Here is a 22,221-nt window from a genome sequence, read left to right on the forward strand (position 1 = left end):
AAGTCAATATGAAAATAGTGTTGGTACTATAGACAAGCAACTCAACAACCCAACAGAGAACAGCCTCTGTGTAGGCACTGTGTGATCGTTTCCACTACTCGCATACATCCATACTCATTCACCCGTTCACCTTCAGAGGAATTTCCTTCAAGGACAAATGAGGATTACGTAAGTGGCAAGCAGGTTACTATTTCAGAGCAAATGTAAATGCGACAGAGGTGCTCAAAATGGCACAGAGCACCAATACACGAAGAAATTGGATTGAATTTCATCAACTCAGGTTGAAATCCAGGTCTCTGATTCCATTGCCCAGAGGCAGTTTTTATTTGTCCCCAAACTTTTGTCTCCCAAAAGATCCTTCGGGAAAGGGCTAAAACTTCCACCACCAAATTTGGAGAGTCCAAACTAGAAAGGATTAGGGAGTGCAAGATCAGGGTACATAAAACAGACACACATTTCATCCCCGAGAACTCCTATGCCTTTGCGGAGGTGTTCCTCTACTGGAGTTGCTTTTCATTACGGTAACAGTTCCATAAATACTCTTTTCTATTTTTTCTACTCCTATCCCTCCCTTCTTTTTCATCTCATTCTTTCTCCAACAGCATTTCACCAAATCTTTCCTCATACTCCTCCTTCAAAATTGTACTGCCTATTCCCACTAGTCCAACTTAATAGTGGGGAAAAGTGAAATAGTTTGATGTATGACACCAAAATGCCATGCTGGTCTTTGTATTTAGGCAGCAGAAAGCTGTTCTGTACCCCCTCTTGGGCTGGAAAAAAAAATGAGCTGAAGGAATTGGAAGAGAGGAGGGAGAGGGAGGAAGAATGACACTGAAGAGACCCAAAGAATTGATTTTTCCTTCCCTCAGGGGAAGCAAAGTGGCCAAACGACCTATCGTGGGAGGAAAAACATGAGGAATTGAAGGAAACTGATAATATGAGCAGTCTTAAAAAGATAAAATGGTCCTGCCTTTTTGCCTGAAAAGACTGCAGTGGGCCAATAACCCATTTCAAAGATCTCAGGAAAGCAAAGTTGGAAATTATTATACTAGATCACACTTCTCTCCTTTTAATCTCCCTCCCTCCATTGGGACATGATAGAAATTGAGGAATTATTTTTATTAACCTAGAAATTTTCCCACTGAAAAAAGGCACCAGTGATAAGGTAAATACTAATAATACTATATGCTAAACAATAGCATATAATTTACTCCCCAAATTTCTTCACAGATTCTCCTCTGTTCTTCCTCAAATGGAACCAGTGAAGACAGATGGCTGTTTAGGTCACAGCATGCCAGAAGATTCCAACAGGGTAGAGAGAACCACAAAACATGGATCCAAGATACATTATTAGCCCTACTTTTAAAAAAGCCTCCTGGGGTTTCAAGGTAGTCGGGTAGATTGGGTTAAAATAAAAACAATTCAGAGACTAATGATTTGGTTTTATTTTAGTGTTTATTTTTATGATTCACATACAAAATCACCTGCATGTTAAATCGGGCGGGGGGGGGGGGGTGCGGGCAAAATTTCTGATGCTTGCAAATGACACAAACAGGTAAATGAACACTTGACACAGCACAATATTAATGCAACTTTACTTAATTTAGAGTTTTGGATCCAATAGCCTTTAACTCTTTCCAAATCTTGGTTTGAAGGTGAAAGCTATATATTGGAAAAAGAGTTAAGCAAAGAGTGACCACAGATACATTATCAAGGAAAGCCAGACTCTTTATCGAGTGAAAAGGAAAGCTCCCATAAAAAAAATTTCTGAAAGAATTTTAATAACTAAACCTTCTGGCGGTCACATTCCCAAATTCATGTCTATTATTTTGATGACAGCGGAGGAATGGATAATTCCTCACACAAATGGGTTAAATCAACTTAAATTCATTTTGACATTTATGTATTAAGAAATACTTAATTTTTTCATACTATCAGATTTGAGGGACTATAACAAATTTTAAAAATCAATTTTGGGGGATAGAAATCAGGTTAATCTGAGAAAACACTAAAATTCAATACTTTACAGATAAGTTATATGCCTTGGGTATCGATGCCTTGAGTGGATAGCATCTCAACCCTCACTTGAAAGATTCTAAACTGGGACCAAAATAAGAACCCAAAACAAAAACCCAGCAAGAGGATTTTCGGGCTTTAAACTGACAGAGGGAAAGGACCTGCACTTAGGATATTTACCTTTGCATTGGGTCTAAAGATGATGGAGGAGTTTTCATCATATTCAAGGCTGCCAAAAAAGTTACAATAATCAGTTTCAGGTATATACTCATTAACTGTTTTTAAAATCTAAAATAACTTGCCATTTAAAACAATAAAATGCTAAAACATTAAAGATTTTGTCAAGATATATTTTAGATCACTAAATATACCGATATACTAGATAGTGCATTTTTTAAAAAAGGCAGAACCAATGAAAGCCTTTAAAATTAGTATATGACAAGTGCCTACATTACAAAAAAATCACAAAATTGCATTTCACTCTAGTAGGTAACTAATTATCTGGTTTGTCATCATGAGAATAATTTTAAATTTCAAAATACTGTGCTTCAGAGCTAACAGAATACACCACCACACCAGATTTCAATGAAAAACAACTATTGTGTTACAGGGACTGCTATACTTCCAACAAGTATGATGAGGAAAGGACTTCCAAAATTTTAGTACCCTGTCCTTTTGTTTCTTTCACCCTAATAAAATATTAATATTCCTGGGGTTTGTTTTTTTTCCCCAATTGGAAAGTATTGGTTTCTTTTCCTCGGCAAGTTCTAAATTTACCCATTTATTTGTTCTGTGGCTTTTTAAGGACGTCAGTGTTTTCAGCATAGTTCTGAAATTAGATCTCTCTTTCCGTCTCTAACATCAGATTGTTGAAGGGTAACAGGAATAGAATTTTCATACAGTAAGTACACACTGATAAGTATGGTGTCTTCTTTTATGATATCCGTTGAGCACTATATGACAGCCACTGTTCTAAACCCTGGAGTACATACAAGATATGGGGCTCACGATCTTAATCCCATAGAGTAGTGAAGTGACTTATCCAAGGTCACAGAGCAGACAAGTGCTAGAGCTGGGATTAGAACCTGGGTCCTTCTGACTCCCAGGCCCATGCTCTATCCACTAGGCCACGCTGCTTTTCTTACAAGAGTAGTTTAATACAAAAATATACATTTTTACAACCCTTTACAGAAAAACATTCCTTCCTGCTGCAGAAAGTATAAAGACATTTTCAAAAGTGTAGGAACTCGACCACTTACTATTACAAATGAACAAAATTATTTATGAAACCTAATTTCAGATGTCTTTATTTGAAAATTTGGTTTTCAAAAAGCAAATTCATTTTCTTATTTAGGATCCAAAGAATTCTACAGAATCTCCAATTATCCATGAAATGCATCATTTATTTTTAGCACCACAGAAATTAATGTTACCCTTCCAGAGATGGTAGTATTACGTGCCTTATCAGTGGTTTTAATACGCACTGTGTGTACAGAACTGCTCTAAGCACTTGGAAGAGTACATCACAGTAAAATAGCCTTAGGAAAATACCCAAATACTTGGTAGGTAACTTAGCAAGTACTTACCTTCCCAGCCGGTCAAAAACGGGGGCACTAGGCTTACTGACATTATTGAAGAACAAATCTAATTGAAATGTATGTGGAGATGTCTCTCTGGAAAAAAAACAAAGATGAGGACTGGTAAATGCTTCAACAACTAGTTCTGAAACGCTTAATAGCTAAATTTGCTTATTAACATCCCTGTAGAAACTATTTTCCCTTTCGGCGACAACTTTGGAATTGCTTTGGCATTCCAAAGGGTTGGGTTTTGGGGGTTTTTTTTGAGCTTATAATCTAGAGGGAGAGACAGACATGAATAGAAATAAATGGCAGGTATGTACATAAGTGCTGAGGTGCCGGGAAGGGGGGATGAATGAAGGGAGTAGGTCAGGGTGATGCAGGCCATAGAGGGAGAAGAGGAAACGAGGGCTTAGTGCCTTTCTAAAATCAAATCAACTTCACTACATGTCACTTGTAACTTGGATGAATTTAATACCTATGGGGCAGACACTATTAAAAAGAAAGACTACTTCCAAATTGCTTTGAGATCACTAAACATCAGATCTAAAGTAAACAGGTTGGCTAGGCCTTATGATCTTGAAAGGGTGAATTAAATTCTGCTTTCCTGTTAACCCAAGTGAAAAATGAGTTGCACAAAATGCTTTCTGTCAAAATTTTAGAGTTAAGAAGAACAAGGTCTAGATGGTTTGACTGTAAGAAAAGTACCTCATGGTATCGTGCACTCTGGCTTAAAACCTCAGTAAAACAAATCAATTTCATTCCCATTTAGCATTTGGCCATTTTATTAAGCATGCCTCTATTACAGTGATTAATAGCCTTAAAACTCATCACTGGCTAGTCAAAGTATTTGACCAGCTTTGTTGGCTACCTAAAAGTAGCTGCTCATTCAATCCTATTTACTGAGCGCTTACTATGTGCAGACCACTGTACTGAGAGCTTGGAATGGACAATTCAGCAACAGAGAGAGACCATCCCTGCCCAATGATGGGCTCACAGTCTAAATCAGGGGAGACAATTCTCATTAGAAGTGTATCATCACCTCGTATTAAAAATACCCCAATAAGTTGAGATTTTAAATACTGGTAAGGATGATGATTAGAGTCACCTGCAAGGACACGTGGCTGACCAAACTGTGCACATAAAAAGGTTGCCATGTTTGATCGGTACAGAGCCTGGGGCTGTTTGGGTTTTAGCCTCCTGGTCTCTGGGCCTCTCTGCACCAATTTATTTCCAGTTTCTGGAGGGATGGAACATCGTCTGAGGCTTTGTTTTATTTTACTGTATTTTTTAAAACATTTTCACTGTTCTCCTTGTTTTGGCTTCCCATTTTCCCATCACGAAACAGGAGTGGCTTGGGTATCCCTCAGCCATTCATTCATTCATTCATAGATTCATCAAGGTCTTCCCTACTAGGCTCTCTTTACCTTTTTTCTTCTTCTGCGTGGCCCCGACTTGCTCCTTTTTTCATCCCCCACTCCCGGGCCCACAGCACTTATGTAAATACCCATAATTTATTTATTAATGGCCGTCTCTCCTTCTAGACTATAACCTCGTTGTGGGCAGGGACTGGACAGAGTACAGCGCGGCGCTTCTACTCTCCCAAGCGCTTAGTAGAGTGCTCTGCACAAAGTGCTCGATAAATACAATTGATTGATTCCTCTCATGAGCACAGCTGTGTAAAGCTTCAATGCCAGAAAACTGTGTTCCAGAACATCATTATTTTCAGTCTTTTCTGGTCACTCAATATTAAGTAATACTGTAAATGTCACTAATAGAACTAGTAAAGAGGAAGATGGACAACATTTGACAAGGCTTCATACCACCTTGCTTGACAGTCTCCCAGAGGATGCGCTGGTCTTTTTGATACAGTTTTCCAGTTTCTTGTCTATCATTATGTCATCAATGTGCTGCCTGGGTTTTGTGTTTATGTATGTCTACCGAAGACAGCTTCACACTATACATAGTGAAAAATTGTTTCCCCTACCATTTGACACCATATATATACTTCACGCATCATCACTGAAGATGACAAAAAAATACACTTTTACATCCATGACTTGAAAAATGAGTTTTTGCATCAATGAATACGACTATCGCCCAGGACACGACAGGAAAGAAAAATTTCTGCTGTTTTAAGTACTTTAAACATCAACCGAGTGATCCGACTGTCACCTATTCTAAGGTAACCAAATCCTAAATAGCGTCATCCAGATACACAAAGCTTATTACCTACCAGTTTTTCTCAAAGAAAATTTGAAAAACCTCAGGGTAACACAACATCCACTTCATGCAAACTTAAAGACAGTCCGTTTTCCAATAACCTGGGTACAGCATTCTTGAAGAACCCAAATTCACATTAAGCAAAACCTGAGGTGTAATACTACTCACTCTCTGCCCGATGCTGCGTGTTTAAACAAAGGTATTTTTTCCAACGCCGCGCTGTACTCTGTCCAGACAGCTGCGACTTATCAGAAGAAGGTTCCCTAATTCTGCCACTGAATGTAACGAACACACACATTACGACAGAACTGATGGGTCATGGGATTTAAAATAATATCAACAAATTTCCCCACGGAACCTTTCCCGCATTTCCGAGAAGAGTATGCCCACAGTCAAATGTATATCTTGCTCCGAGGGAAATTAACTGGGTTCCACATTATATATTTTATATCAGTTTATCGTATTTCCTGACTTGTCATTAACCCGGCAGGTCGATTAATGTTTTAAATTTTTTACGTTTTAAATTTCTTCCGGAAGCGGGTACTTACCCATAAGCCCTATTGTCCGGCAGACTGCTATGGGCTCTTACTCCCGGTGGAATGACGCGAACTTCATTGATGTACACCACACATGGGAAACGAACCACGTCTATGTTGGTACTTTGCTAAAAACAAAAGAGGCAGGGAATGAAAACCGCAACCTGATTCTTTTTCCTAGAGTGATTCTCATTTCATTCATTCAACCGTATTTATTGAGCGCTTACTGTGTGCAGAGCGCTGGACTAAGCGCTTGGAATGGACAATTAGGCAACAGATAGAGACCATCCCTGCCCAATGAAGGGCTCACAGTCTAAACGAGGCCCGACTCCCATGGTTCGTTCATTCACTCAATTGTATTTATTGAGCGCCTGCTGTGGGCAGAGCACTGGACTAAGCTACTGGGAGAGTACAGAACAACAGTAAGCAGACACATTCCTTGCCCACAGCGAACTTAGTCTAGAGGTAGAGACAGGCATGAATAGAAATTAATAAATGACGGGGATGTACATAAGTGCTGAGGGGCTGGGATGAATGAAGGGAGCAGGTCAGGGTGATGCAGACGGCAGAGGGAGAAGAGGAAATGAGGGCTTAGTGCCCTTCTCAGTGGAAAGGGAAGAAAGCCTCGAGCAGCTAAACTCTGGAAGGCGGGCTGCAGGGGCTAGAGGGAGCAGGGGAAGAAAGCCTGAGCTCGCAGAAAAAGGCTCTGGGATGGAAAGGTTAGGTGGGACAGACTGAGAAGTAGCTGTGGCCTAGTGGATACAGCAAGGGCCAGGAGGTCAGAAGACCCTGGGTTCTGATCTCACTTCCGCCACTTGTCTACTATGTGACCTTGGGAAGGTCACTTCACTTCGTTGGACCTCAGTCACCTCAACTGTTAAATGGGGATTAAGACTGTGAGCCCCGTGTGGGACATGTACTATATTCAACTTGATTCATTTTTACCTCTCCTAGCGTTTAGTACATTGACTTGCACAGAGTAAATGCTCAATACCAATAAAACAAAACAAAAAAAGATGTTGGCCTTTATAACTCCCACTTCCTACAACTCTCCTAAATCCCTTCAGCAGTAAACTACCATCGCAGTCAAATTTAATAATAATAATAATGTTGGTATTTGTTAAGCGCTTACTATGTGCCGAGCACTGTTCTAAGCGCTGGGGTAGACACAGGGGAATCAGGTTGTCCCACGTGGGGCTCACAGTCTTCATCCCCATTTTACAGATGAGGTAACTGAGGCACCGAGAAGTTAAGTGACTTGCCCAAAGTCACACAGCTGACAAGTGGCCGAGCCGGGATTCGAACCCATGACCTCTGACTCCAAAGCCCGTGCTCTTTCCACTGAGCCATGCTGCTTCTCTAATTTAATTGGTGGGGGGAGGAGGGGGTCAGTGCATCAAACTGATTCAAGCCAAATATTTTAAAAATTCCACAAAACCCTGTTATTTAAAACTTTGAGATGCCACGCCCTAAGCCCAAATGTTTTAGCCATTCAAAAATGGCTGCATTTCTAAATTTCTATGGATGTGAATCAGAAAGAATTAAATCCCGCTCCACGCAAAAAAGTTACATTTTCAAAAGTACCAATTCTTAAAAAGTGAGGGCACAGGACTCTATCGACTGTACTGTACTCTCCCAAGCGCTTAGTACAGTACTCTGCATAAAGTGAGCATTCACTATATACAACTGGTGGACCGATTATATGTTTGATGCATCTGAGACTGGGAAAGATGGAATCCACTTCACCTGTGCTTAGAAGTACTAAAAGGTGTTAAATAATCTATGCGTCAACTCTAGAGTTCATAATCCCTGGAAGGCAGCTGGGGTGGGGGTGGGGGTTGGTTTGTTATTTTTACGGTATTTCTTAAAGACTATGTACCGTGCACTAGTCTAAGCCTTGGAGTAGGTATGAGGTTATCAGGTTGGAACACAGTTCCCGTCCCATACGGGTGCTCACAGTCTAAGTTGGAGAAAGAACATTTCCCCCAAGAATACTATCACTTCGGGACCAAAGTGCCCAATTTACTACCAAGGAAGAACTTTAAACACTAGGAGAATGGGACTCCATTTGTTTCTGTCTTATGCCGTCGAGTCGTTTCCGACCCATAGCGATATCACGGACACGTCTCTCCCCAAACGCCCCGCTCTCCACCTGCAATCCTTCTGGTAGTGGATCCGTAGAGTTTTCTTGGTAAAACTATGGAAGTGGTTCCCCATTGCCTTCTTCTACACAATAAACTAGGGTTTCCACCCTCTACTCCCTCCCAGTGCTGCTGCTGTCCAGTACAGATGAATTTCGACTTGTAGCAGATTGTCTTGCACTCGCTAGCCACTGGCCAAGCTAGGAATGGACTGGGTAGGCCTCTGCTTGAACGCTCCCTCCCGCAGCCGAGACTGGTAGAGGACCGGAAACTCTCCAGGAGCGACCCGGAGAGGGGATCCGTTTCTCTACGGATAATAAAATACGACATTATACTCAGCCTCTTAAAACACAAGCTAAAAAGCTATTATAAAATAAATGGCAATGTTTTCTATACAGTCAGCTGACATCTACTGAATCTTTTGCAAAATACGGACTTCTACCTACATCAATCTAATATTGTGTCTCACACTCATCTCTAACCTCTTGATCTCTCTCCCTTCAAATACGGTGAACCTCTGCTCTCCCCATCTCCTTTTCTGAAAACACAGCTCCTCCAGAAGACCTTCCTTGATTCATCCTTCATCTCCCCTAACTACACCTCCCTATGCCCCCACCTCAATGCGTCTTTTGGTTGTTGTATTGTACTCTCCCAAGCGCTTAGTACAGTGCTCTACCCAATAAGCGCTCAGTAAATACTACTGAATGAATGAACTGCCCCACGCACGATCACCTAAGGAATTGGGGACTCATCCGATTTTCTCTAGCCCTTATTACGCCTCCATACCCAAACCACCTTCCCATGGCAGGGAATGTGTCTGTTATACTATTGTGCTGTGTTGGGTAGCAGCCGCAGAGGGGAGTGGATAGACAAGGGCCTGGGAATCAGAGGTCGTGGGTTCGAAGTCTGGCCCCGCCGCCTGTCTGTTGTGTGACCCTGGGCAAGTCATTCAACTTCTCTGTGCCTCAGTTACCTCATCTGTAAAATGGGGATGAAGATTGTGAGCCCCTTGTGGGACAGGGACTGTGTCCAACCTGATTAGGTTATATCTACCCTAGTGCTTGGAACAGTGCTTGGCACGTAGAAAGTGCTAACAAATGCCATCATTATTACTACTCTCGCTTAGTATAGTGATCTAGCTATAGTAAGTGCTCAATAAATACAATCGATCGACTCCCTTAACATGGCAATTGACGCCCTCGACACCACCCTCTCTACTGAGCTGGACTCTGTTGCTCCCCTATCCCTTCGCCGATCTTGTACCACTAACCCACGGCACCGCACCATCTCCGCTGTTCGCTTCCTTCACTCCTGCACACGAGCTGTGGAGGGCTGCTGGAGGAAATCCAGATATTGGGCCGACGTCGTACATAATAACGATTATTATGGTACTTGTTAAGCACTTACTATGTGCCAGTCACTGTACTAAGTGCTGGGGTGGATTCAAGCTAACCGGGCTGGACGCAACCCTTGTCCCACATGGGGCTCTCACAGTCTTAATCCCGCTCGATTTCCTTGTAACCACCTCGGTGCTTAATACAGTGCCTGGAACACCGTAAGCGCCTAATAAATACCACAATTATTATACAGATGATGTAAGTGAGGCAGAGAGAAGTTAAGTGATTTGCGAAGGCCACGCAGCAGACAGGTGGTGGAGCCAGGATTAGAACCCACGCTCTATCCACTAGGTCACGCTGAATTCACCCTTGCCGACTTCAACTCTGCCCTCTCCTCCGCCCGGCAACTTTATTTCTCCATCTTCATTGACTTTCATGCCCAGAGCCCTAGCCAGTTGTTCCAGACAACATCTCAAACCCCCTGTAACCCACCTCCCCCAACTCTTGCCCCAGTGACCAAGGCATATAATAAAATTGAAACCATCAAGAGTAATCTCCCTAAAATCTGCATCCTTTATTCACCCCACAATCAGCCCCAAAGCACTTACGTACATATCTATAATTAATTTATATTAACGTCTGTCTCCCCCTCTAAACTGTAAACTCCTTTCGGACAGGGAATGTGTCTAGCGACTCCGTTATTTTGGACTCTCCCAAGTGCTTACGTGCTCTGCCCACACCTCCCCACCAGTCTCTCCCTCCTCCTGCCCCTTCTTCCACTCTCCCACCTTTCCCAGCAGTGCCTCAGGAAGAGATCTCTCATCTCCTCTCCAAATCCGCCCCATGATCTCCTACCTACTCTCCAAATCCATCCCACCACCTGCACCTCCGACTCCGTTCTCTCACACCCTCTCAAAACTCTTGCCCCCTTCCTTCTTCCCTCCCTGACCACCCTCTTCAACTGCTCACTTTCCAATGGTTTCTTCCCCACTGCTTTCAAATACATTCCTGTCCTGAAAAAAAAAAAAACCCTTCCTCCGACCCCTTGGCTCCCTACCATTCCCCTCCAAACTTACTGAGTGCTGTCGACACCTGCAATCTCCACTTCCTCTCCTCCACCCTTCAGCCCCTCCGATCGGGCTTCTGCCCCCTTCACTCCAAGGAAACTCCCCTCTTAAAGGTCACCCGTGATCACCTTCTTGATAAAGCCACTGGGATCCAAACACTCCTCGACCTCTCGGCGGACTTCTCCTGGACCACGTCCTTCTCCTGGAAATATTATCTGACGTCGGTTTCACTGCCACTGTTCTCTCCTTGTTCTCCTCCTCTCTCTCTCTGGCCTCTCAGTCTCTTTTGCAGGCTCCTCCTCCGCCTCCCACCCTTGAACTGTGGAAGTCTCTCAAGGTTCAGTTCTGGCTCCCTTTCTCTTCTCCACGTACACTCACTCCCATGACTTCAACTACCATCCCTATGCGGGTGATTCTCAAATCTCCATCTCCAGCTCTGATCTTTCTCCTCTGCAGGCTCACGTCTCCTCCTGCTGTCCGTTACATCTCTACTTGGACGTCCTGCTGACATCTCAATCTTAACGGGTCCAAAACAGAACTCCTCTCCCACCCAAACCCGTCCTCCCCGTCGCTGTAGATAGCACCACCATCCTCCCTGTCTCACAGTCCCAGTTAAGCGTTTTCCTCCACTCGGCCCTCTCATTCAACTCGCCCCGATTCAGTCTGCCACCGGATCCCGTTTCCCCTTCAAAGCGCTGTTAAAATCCATCCCATCCTCTCCATCCAAACGGCTACCGTGTTAATCCAAGCCCTTATCCTATTCCCGCTCGATTAGTGTTTCCGCCTTCTCACTGGCCCGACTCTTCCCTCTCCCATCCGTACTTAGAGAAGCAGCGTGGCTCAGTGGCAAGAGCCCGGGCTTGGGAGTCAGAGGTCACGGGTTCAAATCCCGGCTCCGCCGCTTGTCAGCTGTGTGACTTTGGGCAAGTCTCTGGGCCTCAGTTACCCCATCTGTAAAATGGGGATTAAGACTGTGAGCCCCACGTGGGACAACCTGATCACCTTGTATCCTCCCCAGCACTTAGAACGGTGCTTTGCACATAGTAAGCGCTTCACAAATGCCATCATTATTATGATTATTGATAACTGCCAAAGAGGAATTCCTTTTGGCTTATAGACAGAAGATCCCGACAATCAGAACTCCTCCTGAAAGCTCACCTCCAACTTGCTTCCTTGATTCCTTACCCACATTCTAAGTCATATAAACCCCCATCAGCCATACCTAGCCCGTATGTACCTACTTATACTCATCCTTGACACGTGTGTATTTAAGTATATAAAATTATTTCCTCTGATCACTCTGTAGACATTTTTATCCCTGTCCTCTCCCGACAGGGTATAAGATCTTTGGGGATGAGGAACTTGCCGCTTGCTTGTTTTGTACTCCCCGAAGGCACAGTGCTCCACACAGCGTAAACACCACTGGGAGATTAGTAACACGGCACCCAGCAGGCGCTCAATCAACACTGCTATTACAACCGGTTAGAAAGACCACGACCGCGTGCCCGGCTTAGGTTTAGAAGGCGACCTCTCGGAATAAGTGAGGTTTTTCACCTCCCCGGAGGTTGGAATGCTCATCTCCACCCCAACTCAACTGCAAAGGTTTGAAGCCAAAGGACGGTGATCCGTTGGGGCCCGGTGGCGGACAAGTGAGGCGACCGGATCGTTTAATTCATTCAGTCCTTCGATTCAATAGCATTTATTAAGCGTTTACTGTGCGCGCAGCACCGAACTAAGCGATTGGGAAAGTACAGTGCAACAAGAAAGAGTGATAATCCCTGCCCACAACGAGTTTATGGCGTAGTGGCTAGAGCACGGGCCTGGGAGTCCAAAGATCATGGGTTCTAATCCCGGCTCCACCGCTTGTCTGCTGTGGCACCTGGAGCAAGTCACTTCTCTGGGCCTCAGTTATCTCATCTGGAAAATGGGGATTAAGAGTGTGAGCCCCACGTGGGACAACCTGACTACCTTGTATCTACCCCAGCGCTTATAACAGTGCTCGGCATATAGTGAGCACTTAACAAACACCAAAATTGGTATGATTATTATTCATTCATTCATTCAATAGTATTTATTGAGCGCTTACTATGTGCAGAGCACTGTACTAAGCGCTTGGGATGAACAAGTCGGCAACAGATAGAGACGGTCCCTGCCGTTTGACGGGCTTACGGTCTAATCGGGGGAGACGGACAGACGAGAACAATGGCAGTAAGTAGAGACAAGGGGAAGAACATCTCGTAAAAACAATGGCAACTACATAGAATCAAGGCAATGTACAATTCATTAACAAAATATTATGGGGGGGGGCAGACAACGACAGAAATAAACAGACATTAATACACATAAGCCCGTCACTGGGCATGGACTGTCTCTATCTGTTGCCGAACTGTCCATTCCAAGCGCTTAGTACAGTGCTCTGCACACAGTAAGCGCTCAATAAATACTATTGAATGAGTAAGACGAATAAATACGAGAGCAGAGCAAGCCAGGATGCGAATCCTCCCTCTGTTCCCCTCGGTTATCTGGGTCTACAGCCGGGTGATGGCTGGGATTTCTCCCGCCCCGAACTCCCCCTGGGCATGCACGATGGCTTAGTGGCAAAAGCTGGGCTTGAGATTCTGGGGATGTGGGCTCTAATCCCAACTCCACCACCTGTCTGCTGTGTGACCTTGCGCAGGCCACTTCACTTCTCTGGGTCTCAGTTACCTCATCTGTAAAATTAGGATAATTACTAACAATAATAATAGCACTTTTTAAGCGCTTACTATGTGACGAGCGCTGCACTAAGCGCCGGGGTGGACGCAGGCACCTCAGGTTGGACACAGTCCCTGTCCCTCAGGAGGCTCACACAGTCTCAATCCCCATTTTACAGATGAGGTAACTGAGGCACAGAATAGTCAAGTGACTTGCCCAAGGTCCTTCAATCGTATTTACTGAGCGCTTACTGTGTGCAGAGCACTGTACTAAGCGCTTGGAAAGGGCAATACAGCAACAGAGACGATCCTTGCCCACAACGGGCTCACAGTCTGGTGGGGGGAGACAGATATCAAAACGATTAAACAGGCATCCATATAAATAAACAGAACTGTAGATCTTCACATATATGCATAAGTGCTTGGAAACTACCTGATTAGTCTGTACTAACCCCAGAGCTTAGAACGGTGCTTGGCACAGAGTAAGTGCTTAACGAATGCCATCATTATTATTGTTATTATTACTCGTTCATTCATTCATTTCATTCAGTCGTATTTCTTGAGCGCTTACTGTGGGCACAGCACTGTACTAAGCACTTGGAAAGTACAATACAGCAATAAAGAGAGACAATCCCTGCCCACAATGGACTTACAGTCTAGTGGGAGGAGACAGACAGCAAAACAAACAGGCATCCATATAAATAAACACAATTATAGATATACATATATATGCATAAGTGCTATGGAACTACCTGATTAGTCTGTATCAAACCCAGCGCTTAGAACGGTGCTTGGCACCCTACTTGTTTTGCTTTGCTGTCTCTCTCCCCCGTTTAGACTCTGAGCCCGTTGTTGGGCAGAGATTGTCTCTCTCTGTTGCCCAGTTGCCCATTAGGAGAAGCAGCGTGGCTCAGTGGAAAGAGCCTGGGCTTCGGAGTCAGAGGTCATGAGTTCGAATCCCGCTCTGCCCCTTGTCAGCTGGGTGACTGTGGGCAAGTCACTTCACTTCTCTGTGTCTCAGTTCCCTCATCTGTAAAATGGGGATTAAAAGTGTGTGAGCCCCACTTGGGACAACCTGATGACCCTGTATCTCCCCCAGCGCTTAGAACAGTGCCCAGCACATAGTAAGCGCTTAACAAATACCAACATTATTATCATTCCAAGCGCTTAGTCCAGTGCTCTGCAGATAGTAAGCGCTCCATAAATATTATTGAATGAGTGAACGGCACAGAGTAAGCGCTTAAAGACGCCATCCCTTGTATTGGTATTATTCATTCAATAGTATTTATTGAGCGCTTACTATGTGCAGAGCACTGTACTAAGCGCTTATCACGGTACTACTTTCCAAGCACTTATTATTACTCATCCATTCATTCACTCGATCAATCGTACTTCTTGGGGGTGTTTACTATGTGCAGAGCACTGTCCTACGCGCTCAGCACGGCGCTACTTTCCAAGCGCTTATTATTACTCGTCCATTCATTCACTCGATCGTGTTTCTTGGGCGCTTACTATGTGCAGAGCACCATCCTACTTTCCAAGCGCTTATTATTACTCGTCCATCATTCATTCGATCGTATTTCTTGGGTGCTTACTGGGTGCAGAGCATTGTCCTAAGCGCTTAGCACGGTCCTACTTTCCAAGCGCTTAGCATTACTCGTCCATTCATTCATTCGATCGTATTTCTGGGCACTGGGCACTTACTATGGGCACTTACTATGTGCAGAGCACTGTAATACTTTCCAAGCGCTTATCATCACTCGTCCATTCATTCATTCGATCGTATTTCTTGAACGCTTACTGGGGGCAGAGCAATGTGCTATGCGCTTAGTACTGTCCTACCTTCCGGGCACTTCTTATTACTTGTCCATTCGATCGTATTTCTTGGGTGCTAACTGGGTGCAGGGCATTGTACTAAGCGCTTAGCATGGTACTACTTTCCAAGCGCTTCTTATTATTCGTCCATTCATTCATTCGATCGTATTTCTTTGGGGCTTACTATGTGCAGAGCACCGTCCTAAGCGCTTAGTACCGTCCTACTTTCCAAGCGCTTATTATTACTTGTCCATTCATTCAATCATATTTCTAAGGCGCTTACTATGTGCAGAGCACCGTCCTACTTTTCAAGCACTTACTATCACTCGTCCATTCATTCACTCGATCGGGTTTCTTGGGGGCGCTTACTATGTGCAGAGCACTGTCCTACTTTCCCAGCGCTTATTATTACTCGCCCATTCATTCACTCGATCGTGTTTCTTGGGGGGCGCTTACTATGTGCAGAGCACTGTCCTACTTTCCCAGCGCTTATCACTCGCCCATTCATTCACTCGATCGTATTTCTTGGGGGCGCTTACTATGTGCAGAACACTGTCCTACTTTCCCAGCGCTTATTATTACTCGTCCATTCATTCCCTCGATCGTGTTTCTTGGGGGCGCTTACTGTGTGCAGAGCACTGTCCGACGGGCTTAGCGCGGAACTGCTTTCCAAGCGCTTACTATCACTCGTCCATTCATTCACTCCATCGGATCTCTTGGGTGCTTACTATGTGCAGAGCACTGTCCTAAGCGCTTGGAATGGACAATACAGCAATAAAGAGAGACTCTCCCTGCCCACACCGGCCAGATGTTGGTATTTGTTAAGCGCTTACTATGTGCCGAGCACTGTTCTAAGCGCTGGGGTAGACACCGGGGAATCAGGTTGTCCCACGTGGGGCTCACAGTCTTCATCCCCATTTTGCAGATGAGGTAACTGAGGCCCAGAGAAGTTAAGTGACTTGCCCACAGTCACATAGCTGACAAGTGGCAGAGCTGGGATTTGAACTCATGACCACTGACTCCAAAGCCCGCGCTCTTTCCACTGAGCCACGCTGCTTGGCCACACGGGCCGGGGGGGGGGGGGGGGAGGGAAGGGACTATGGGCAGGGACTGTCTCTATCTGTTGCCGATTTGTATATTCCAAGCGTTTAGTACAGTGCTCTGCACATAGTAAGCGCTCAATAAATACTACTGAATGAATGAATGACCCGAGGCACAAAGGGGGTCGCCCAGCAGTGCTCCCTCTGCTCCCTCTCTGCTCCCCCTCCACCCTCTGCTCCCTCTCCCTTCCCCCCTCACCTCCCCTCAGCTAAGCCCCCTTTCCCCCTGCTCCTCCCCCTCTCCCTTCCCCTCAGCACTGTGCTCATTTGTATCGATTATTTATTACCCTATTAATTTTGTTAATGAGGTGTCCATCCCCTTCATTCTATTTATCGTGACTATGCTGTCTTGTTTTTGTCCGTCTGTCTCCCCCGATTAGACTGTGAGCCCGTTAATGCGCACGGATGGTCTCTATCTCAGCGTGGCTCGGTGGAAAGAGCCCAGGCTTGCGGGTCAGAGGTCATGGGTTCGAATCCCGGCTCGGCCACTTGTCAGCTGGGTGACTGTGGGCAAGTCACTTCCCTTCTCTGGGCCTCAGTTCCCTCATCTGTCAAATGGGGATGAAGACTGTGAGCCTCACGTGGAACAACCTGATGACCCTGGATCTCCCCCAGCGCTTAGAGCAGTGCTCTGCACATAGTAAGCGCTTAACAAACACCAATATTATTATATTATCTGTTGACCAGTTGTCCATTCCAACCGCTTGGTCCAGTGCTCTGTACATAGTAAGCGCTCAATAAATGCCACTTCTCAGCTGTGTGATTGTGGGCAAGTCACTTCACTTCTCTGGGATTAGACTGTGAGCCCGTCATTGGGCAGGGACTGTCTCTATCTGTTGCCGATTTGCCCATTCCAAGAGCTTAGTACACTGCTCTGCACATAGTAAGTGCTCAATAAATACTACTGAACGAATGAATGGGCCTCAGTTCCCTCATCTGCAAAATGGGGATGAAGACTGAGCCCTGCGTGGGACAACCTGATGACCCTGTATCTCCCCCAGCGCTTAGAAGAGTGTCCTGCACCTAGTAAGTGCTTGACAAATACCAACATTATACTATTATCTGTAACCCACTTGTCCATTCCAAGCGCTTAGTCCAGTGCTCTGCACATAGTAAGCGCTCAATAAATGCCACTTGTCAACTGTGTGACTGTGGGCAAGTCACTTTCACCTCTGGGCCTCAGTTTCCTCATCTGTAAAATGGGGATTAGCTGTGAGCCTTACGTGGGACAACCTGATTCCCCTATATCTCCCCCAGCGCTTACAACAGTGCTCAGCACATAGTAAGCGCTTAACAAATACCAATATTATTATATTATTATCTGTTGCCTAGTTATCCATTCCAAGCGCTTAGTCCAGTGCTCTGCACATAGTAAGCGCTCCATAAATCCTACTGAATAAATAAACTGAGGGCCTCAGTTCCCTCATCTGGAAAAAGGGGATTAACTGTGAGCCTCACGTGGGACCACCTGATGACCCTGGATCTACCCCAGTGCTTAAAACAGTGCTCTGCACATAGTAAGCGCTCCATAAATGCCCCTTGGCAGCTGTGTGACTGCAGGCGAGTCACTTCACTTCTCTGGGCCTCAGTTCCCTCATCTGTGAAATGGGGATGAAGACTGTGAGCCTCACGTGGGGCAAACTGATGACTCTGGATCTCCCCCAGCGCTTAGAACAGTGCTCAGCACAGAGTAAGCGCTCCATAAATGCCCCTTGTCGGCTGTACGACTGTGGGCGAGTCACTTCACTTCTCTTGGCCTCAGTTCCCTCCTCTGTCAAATGGGGATGAAGACTGTGAGCCTCACGTGGGGCAAACTGGATGACTCTGGATCTCCCCCAGCGCTTAGAACAGTGCCCTGCACATAGTAAGCGCTCAATAAATGCCCCAAGCAGCGTGGCTCAGTGGAAAGAGCCCTGGGCTTTGGAGTCAGGGGTCATGAGTTCGAATCCCAGCTCTGCCCCTTGTCAGCTGTGTGACTGTGGGCAAGTCACTTCACTTCTCTGGGCCTCAGTTCCCTCATCTGTCAAATGGGGATGAAGACTGTGAGCCCCACGTGGGGCCACCTGATTCCCCTGTGTCTCCCCCAGCGCTTAGAACAGTGCTCTGCGCATGGTAAGCGCTTAGCAAAATACCAACATGATTATTCACTTCTCTGGGCCTCTGTTCCCTCATCTGTAAAAGGGGGATGAAGGCTGGGGGCCTCACGGGGGACCACCTGATGACCCTGGATCTCCCCCAGCGCTGAGAACACTGCTCCGCACAGAGTAAGCGCTCCACAGATAGCGAGATGATGATTATTATTATCGAATGAATGAAAGGTCCGGCGGGGCGAGGGTCGGGGAGGGCCGACAAGGCCGGGACGCCCCACCCCCCGCAGCCCCGGCCTCCCCGACCCCGCCTCCCGCAGGGGAAGGCGGCGAACACGGCGGACCCGGTCTCCCGGCCGCCGGGGCATCCATTACCTCCGCGTTCTGGTGCTTGAAAGTGTCCAGAAAGAGCAGCTCCATCGCCGACTCCACCGCCATCTTTGCCGCGGGCGGGGGGAACCACTTCCGGGGCAGCCCGGGCAGGACGAAGAAGCACTTCCGGGGCAGCCGAAGGCCAGGCTCAGTGCGCCTGCGCCAACGGCCCGGGGAGGTGGGCGGGGGTAGCCGAAGCTCCAGGCTCAGTGCGCCTGCGCCAACCCCCCTAGAGAGGGGGGCGGAGGCAGCCGAGGCAGCTTCGGAGGCGCAGCCGAAGCCCGAAGCTCAGTGCGCCTGCGCCAACCCCTGGCGAGGGGGGCGGGCGCTGCCGGAGCTCAGGCTCAGTGCGCCTGCGCCAACCCCCGCGGAGAGGTGGGCGGGGAAAGCCGAGGCAGCCTCGGCGGCGTTGCCGAAGCTCCAGGCTCAGTGCGCCTGCGCTAACCCTCCCCGGAGAGGGGGGCGGAGGCAGCCGAGGCTGCTTCGAAGGCGCAGCCGAAGCCCGAAGCTCAGTGCGCCTGCGCCAAGCCCTGGAACGGGGGGGGGGGCGCTGCCGGAGTTCAGGCTCAGGGCGCCTGCGCCAACCCCCGCGGAGAGGTGGGCGGGGAAAGCCGAGGCAGCCTCGGCGGCGTTGCCGAAGCTCCAGGCTCAGTGCGCCTGCGCCAACCCCCTGGAAAGGTGGGCGGGGGCGGCCGAAGCAGCTTCGGTGGCGCTGCCGAAGAGCGAAGCTCAGTGCGCCTGCGCCAACTCCCTAGTAGAGGGGCGTGGTCTCGAGGGGACCAAGATGCTCCGGGCCGGGCAACCCGCCCTGGGGACCGAAGTGGGCCTCTTCCGGAAGTCATAAATGGCGGGAAAATGTCCCCCTCCCCGCCATTTGTCTTTCTCCCCTCAGGGTCCCCTTCGGTCTTCATTCGTTCAGCCATTCAATTCACTCGATCGTATTGATTACACATTTACTGTACTAAGCACTTGGGAAGTACCACTGGGCCACAGAGAGAGACAAGCCCTACCCAACAATGGGCTCCCAGTCTGGAAGGGGGCAGACACAAAAACAAACAAAACCAGTAGACAGGCATCAATAGCACCAATTAAATAAACAGAATCATAGATATGTAACCATCATGAATAAAAGCAATACAGTAATAAGCATGTACCAATATACACAAGGGCTGTGAGGAGGGGAAGGGGGTAGAGCAGAGGGAGGGAGCAGAGGAATTGGGCAGGAGAGAAGGGGCAGAGGGAAAGGGGGGGCTCAGTCTGGGAAGGCCTCCTGGAGGAGGTGAGCTCTCGATAGGGCTTTGAAGAGGGGAAGAGAGTTTGGCGATGCAGAAAGGCTCCGCCACTTGTCTGCTGTGTCACTCTGGGCAAGTCGCTTCAGTTCTCTGGGCCTCAGTTCCCTCATCTGTAAAATGGGGAATGAGACTTGCCAAATCCAATGGCTCCTACTCTATCGTAATCCTCCTCGACCTCTCAGCTGCCTTTGACACTGTCGACCAACCCCTTCTCCTCCACACCTTATCTCACCTTGGCTTCGCCAATTCCGTCCTCTCCCGGTTCTCCTCTTATCTCTCTGGCCAGTCATTCTCGGTCGCCTTCGCAGGCTCCTCCTCCCCCTCCCATCCTCTAACTGTTGGAGTTCCTCAAAGGTCAGTTCTTGGCCCTCTTCTGTTCTCCATCTACACTCGGTGAACTCATTCGCTCTCACGACTTCAACAATCATCTCTATGAAGATGACACACAGACCTACATCTCTGTCCCTGTCATCTCCCCTCCCTTCAGGCTCGTATCTCCTCCTGCCTCCAGGACGTCTCCACCTGGATGTCTGCCCGCCACCTAAAACTCAACATGTCCAAAACTGAGCTCCTCATCTTCCCTCCCAAACCCTGACCTCTTCCTGACTTCCCTATCACTGTGGACAGCACGACCATCCTTCCCGTCTCTCAAGCCCGCAACCTTGGTGTCGTCCTTGACTCATCTCTCTCATTCACCCCACACATCCAATCCGTCACCAACACCTGCCGGTCTCACCTTCACAGCATCGCCAAGATCCGCCCTCTCCTCTCCGTCCAAACTGCTACCGTGATGATTAGACCGTAAGCCCGTCAAAGGGCAGGGACTGTCTCTATCTGTTGCCGATTTGTCCATTCCTAGCGCTTAGTACAGTGCTCTGCACATAGTAAGCGCTCAATAAATACTATTGAATGAATGAAGAAAGCCCCTGCCCTCAATCACCCTTCTCACCCTTCAAAAGCATTTGTACCCACTCTTCTCCCCTCACTGACTGCCATCTTCAACTGGTCCGCACTCTAGTGACTCCTTTTCATTCATTCATTCATTCAATAGTATTTATTGAGCGCTTACTATGTGCAGAGCACTGTACTAAGCGCTTGGAATGGACAAATCGGCAACAGATAGAGACAGTCCCTGCCCAGTGACGGGCTTACAGTCTAATCAGGGGAGACAGACAGACAAAAGCAATAGCAATAAATAGAATCAAGGGGATGTACATCTCATTAAAACAATAGCAATAAATAGAATCAAGGAGATGTGCATCTTATTAACAAAATAAATAGGGTAATAAAAATATATACAAATGAGCGGACGAGGGAGAGGGGGAGGGGCAGAGGGCAAGGGGGGAAAGGGGGATTAGCTGAGGGGAGGTGAAGGGTGGGTAGAGAGGCAGCAGAGGGAGCAGAGGGAAAAGGGGAAGCCTTTTCTCCTTTTCTCCTGTCTTCAAACATAATAACAATAATGCTGGTATTTATTAAGTGCTTACTATGTGCCAAGCTCTGTTCTAAGCCCTGGGGTAGATACAAGGTAATCAGGTTCTTCCTTGTGGGGCTCACAGTCTTCATCCCCATTTTACAGATGAGGTCACTGAGGCACAGAGAAGTTAAAAGCCCAAAGTCACACAGCTGATAAGTGGCGGAACCAGAATTAGAACCCATGACCTGTGACTCCCAAGCCCCGGCTCTTTCCACCAAGCCATGCTGTTTCTCTACTTGCTTGCTTCCCCTCCTTCATAAAAAAAAAATAAATCTCCGAATACTATGCCATCATCCAATTACTGCCTCAGGTCCCTCCTCCCAGTGCTGTCCAATCTTTTGGAATGGATCGTATAGCTCTTTTATGTCAGAAGGAGACACCATTGATGGTAAATTCTTGGAACAGTATATATCACCCACTCTCTGTGCCCCAGAACACCCAGGAGGAGACCTAGAACTGGAACCTTCTTAGGCTGATTCCCCGCCGAACCC

The 22,221-nt window shown here is 46.9% G+C and overlaps 1 protein-coding gene and 1 non-coding gene across 3 annotated transcripts in view; both read right to left on the minus strand.

Annotated features, from left to right (window-relative positions):
- Nucleotides 1–19,068, minus strand: part of VIRMA (vir like m6A methyltransferase associated) — a 62,808-nt gene extending 43,740 nt beyond the window's left edge. For both annotated transcript variants that reach the window (XM_029062659.2, XM_029062660.2), the window contains exons 1-4: nt 18,968–19,068; nt 6,365–6,480; nt 3,603–3,689; nt 2,197–2,245 (exon numbers count right to left, since the gene is read on the minus strand). In XM_029062659.2, coding sequence (XP_028918492.1) covers nt 2,197–2,245; nt 3,603–3,689; nt 6,365–6,480; nt 18,968–19,030 — 315 coding nt within the window. In that variant the 5' untranslated portion in view covers nt 19,031–19,068. The remainder of the gene's footprint in view (nt 1–2,196; nt 2,246–3,602; nt 3,690–6,364; nt 6,481–18,967) is intronic.
- Nucleotides 8,652–8,790, minus strand: LOC114811945. The gene has a single exon (XR_003759640.1). It is a non-coding gene; the product is annotated as a small nucleolar RNA SNORA7 (small nucleolar RNA).
- Nucleotides 19,069–22,221: the final 3,153 nt, after the last annotated feature.

Source organism: Ornithorhynchus anatinus, chromosome 4, assembly GCF_004115215.2.
Source record: "Ornithorhynchus anatinus isolate Pmale09 chromosome 4, mOrnAna1.pri.v4, whole genome shotgun sequence".
Classification (NCBI taxonomy): Eukaryota; Metazoa; Chordata; class Mammalia; order Monotremata; family Ornithorhynchidae; genus Ornithorhynchus; species Ornithorhynchus anatinus.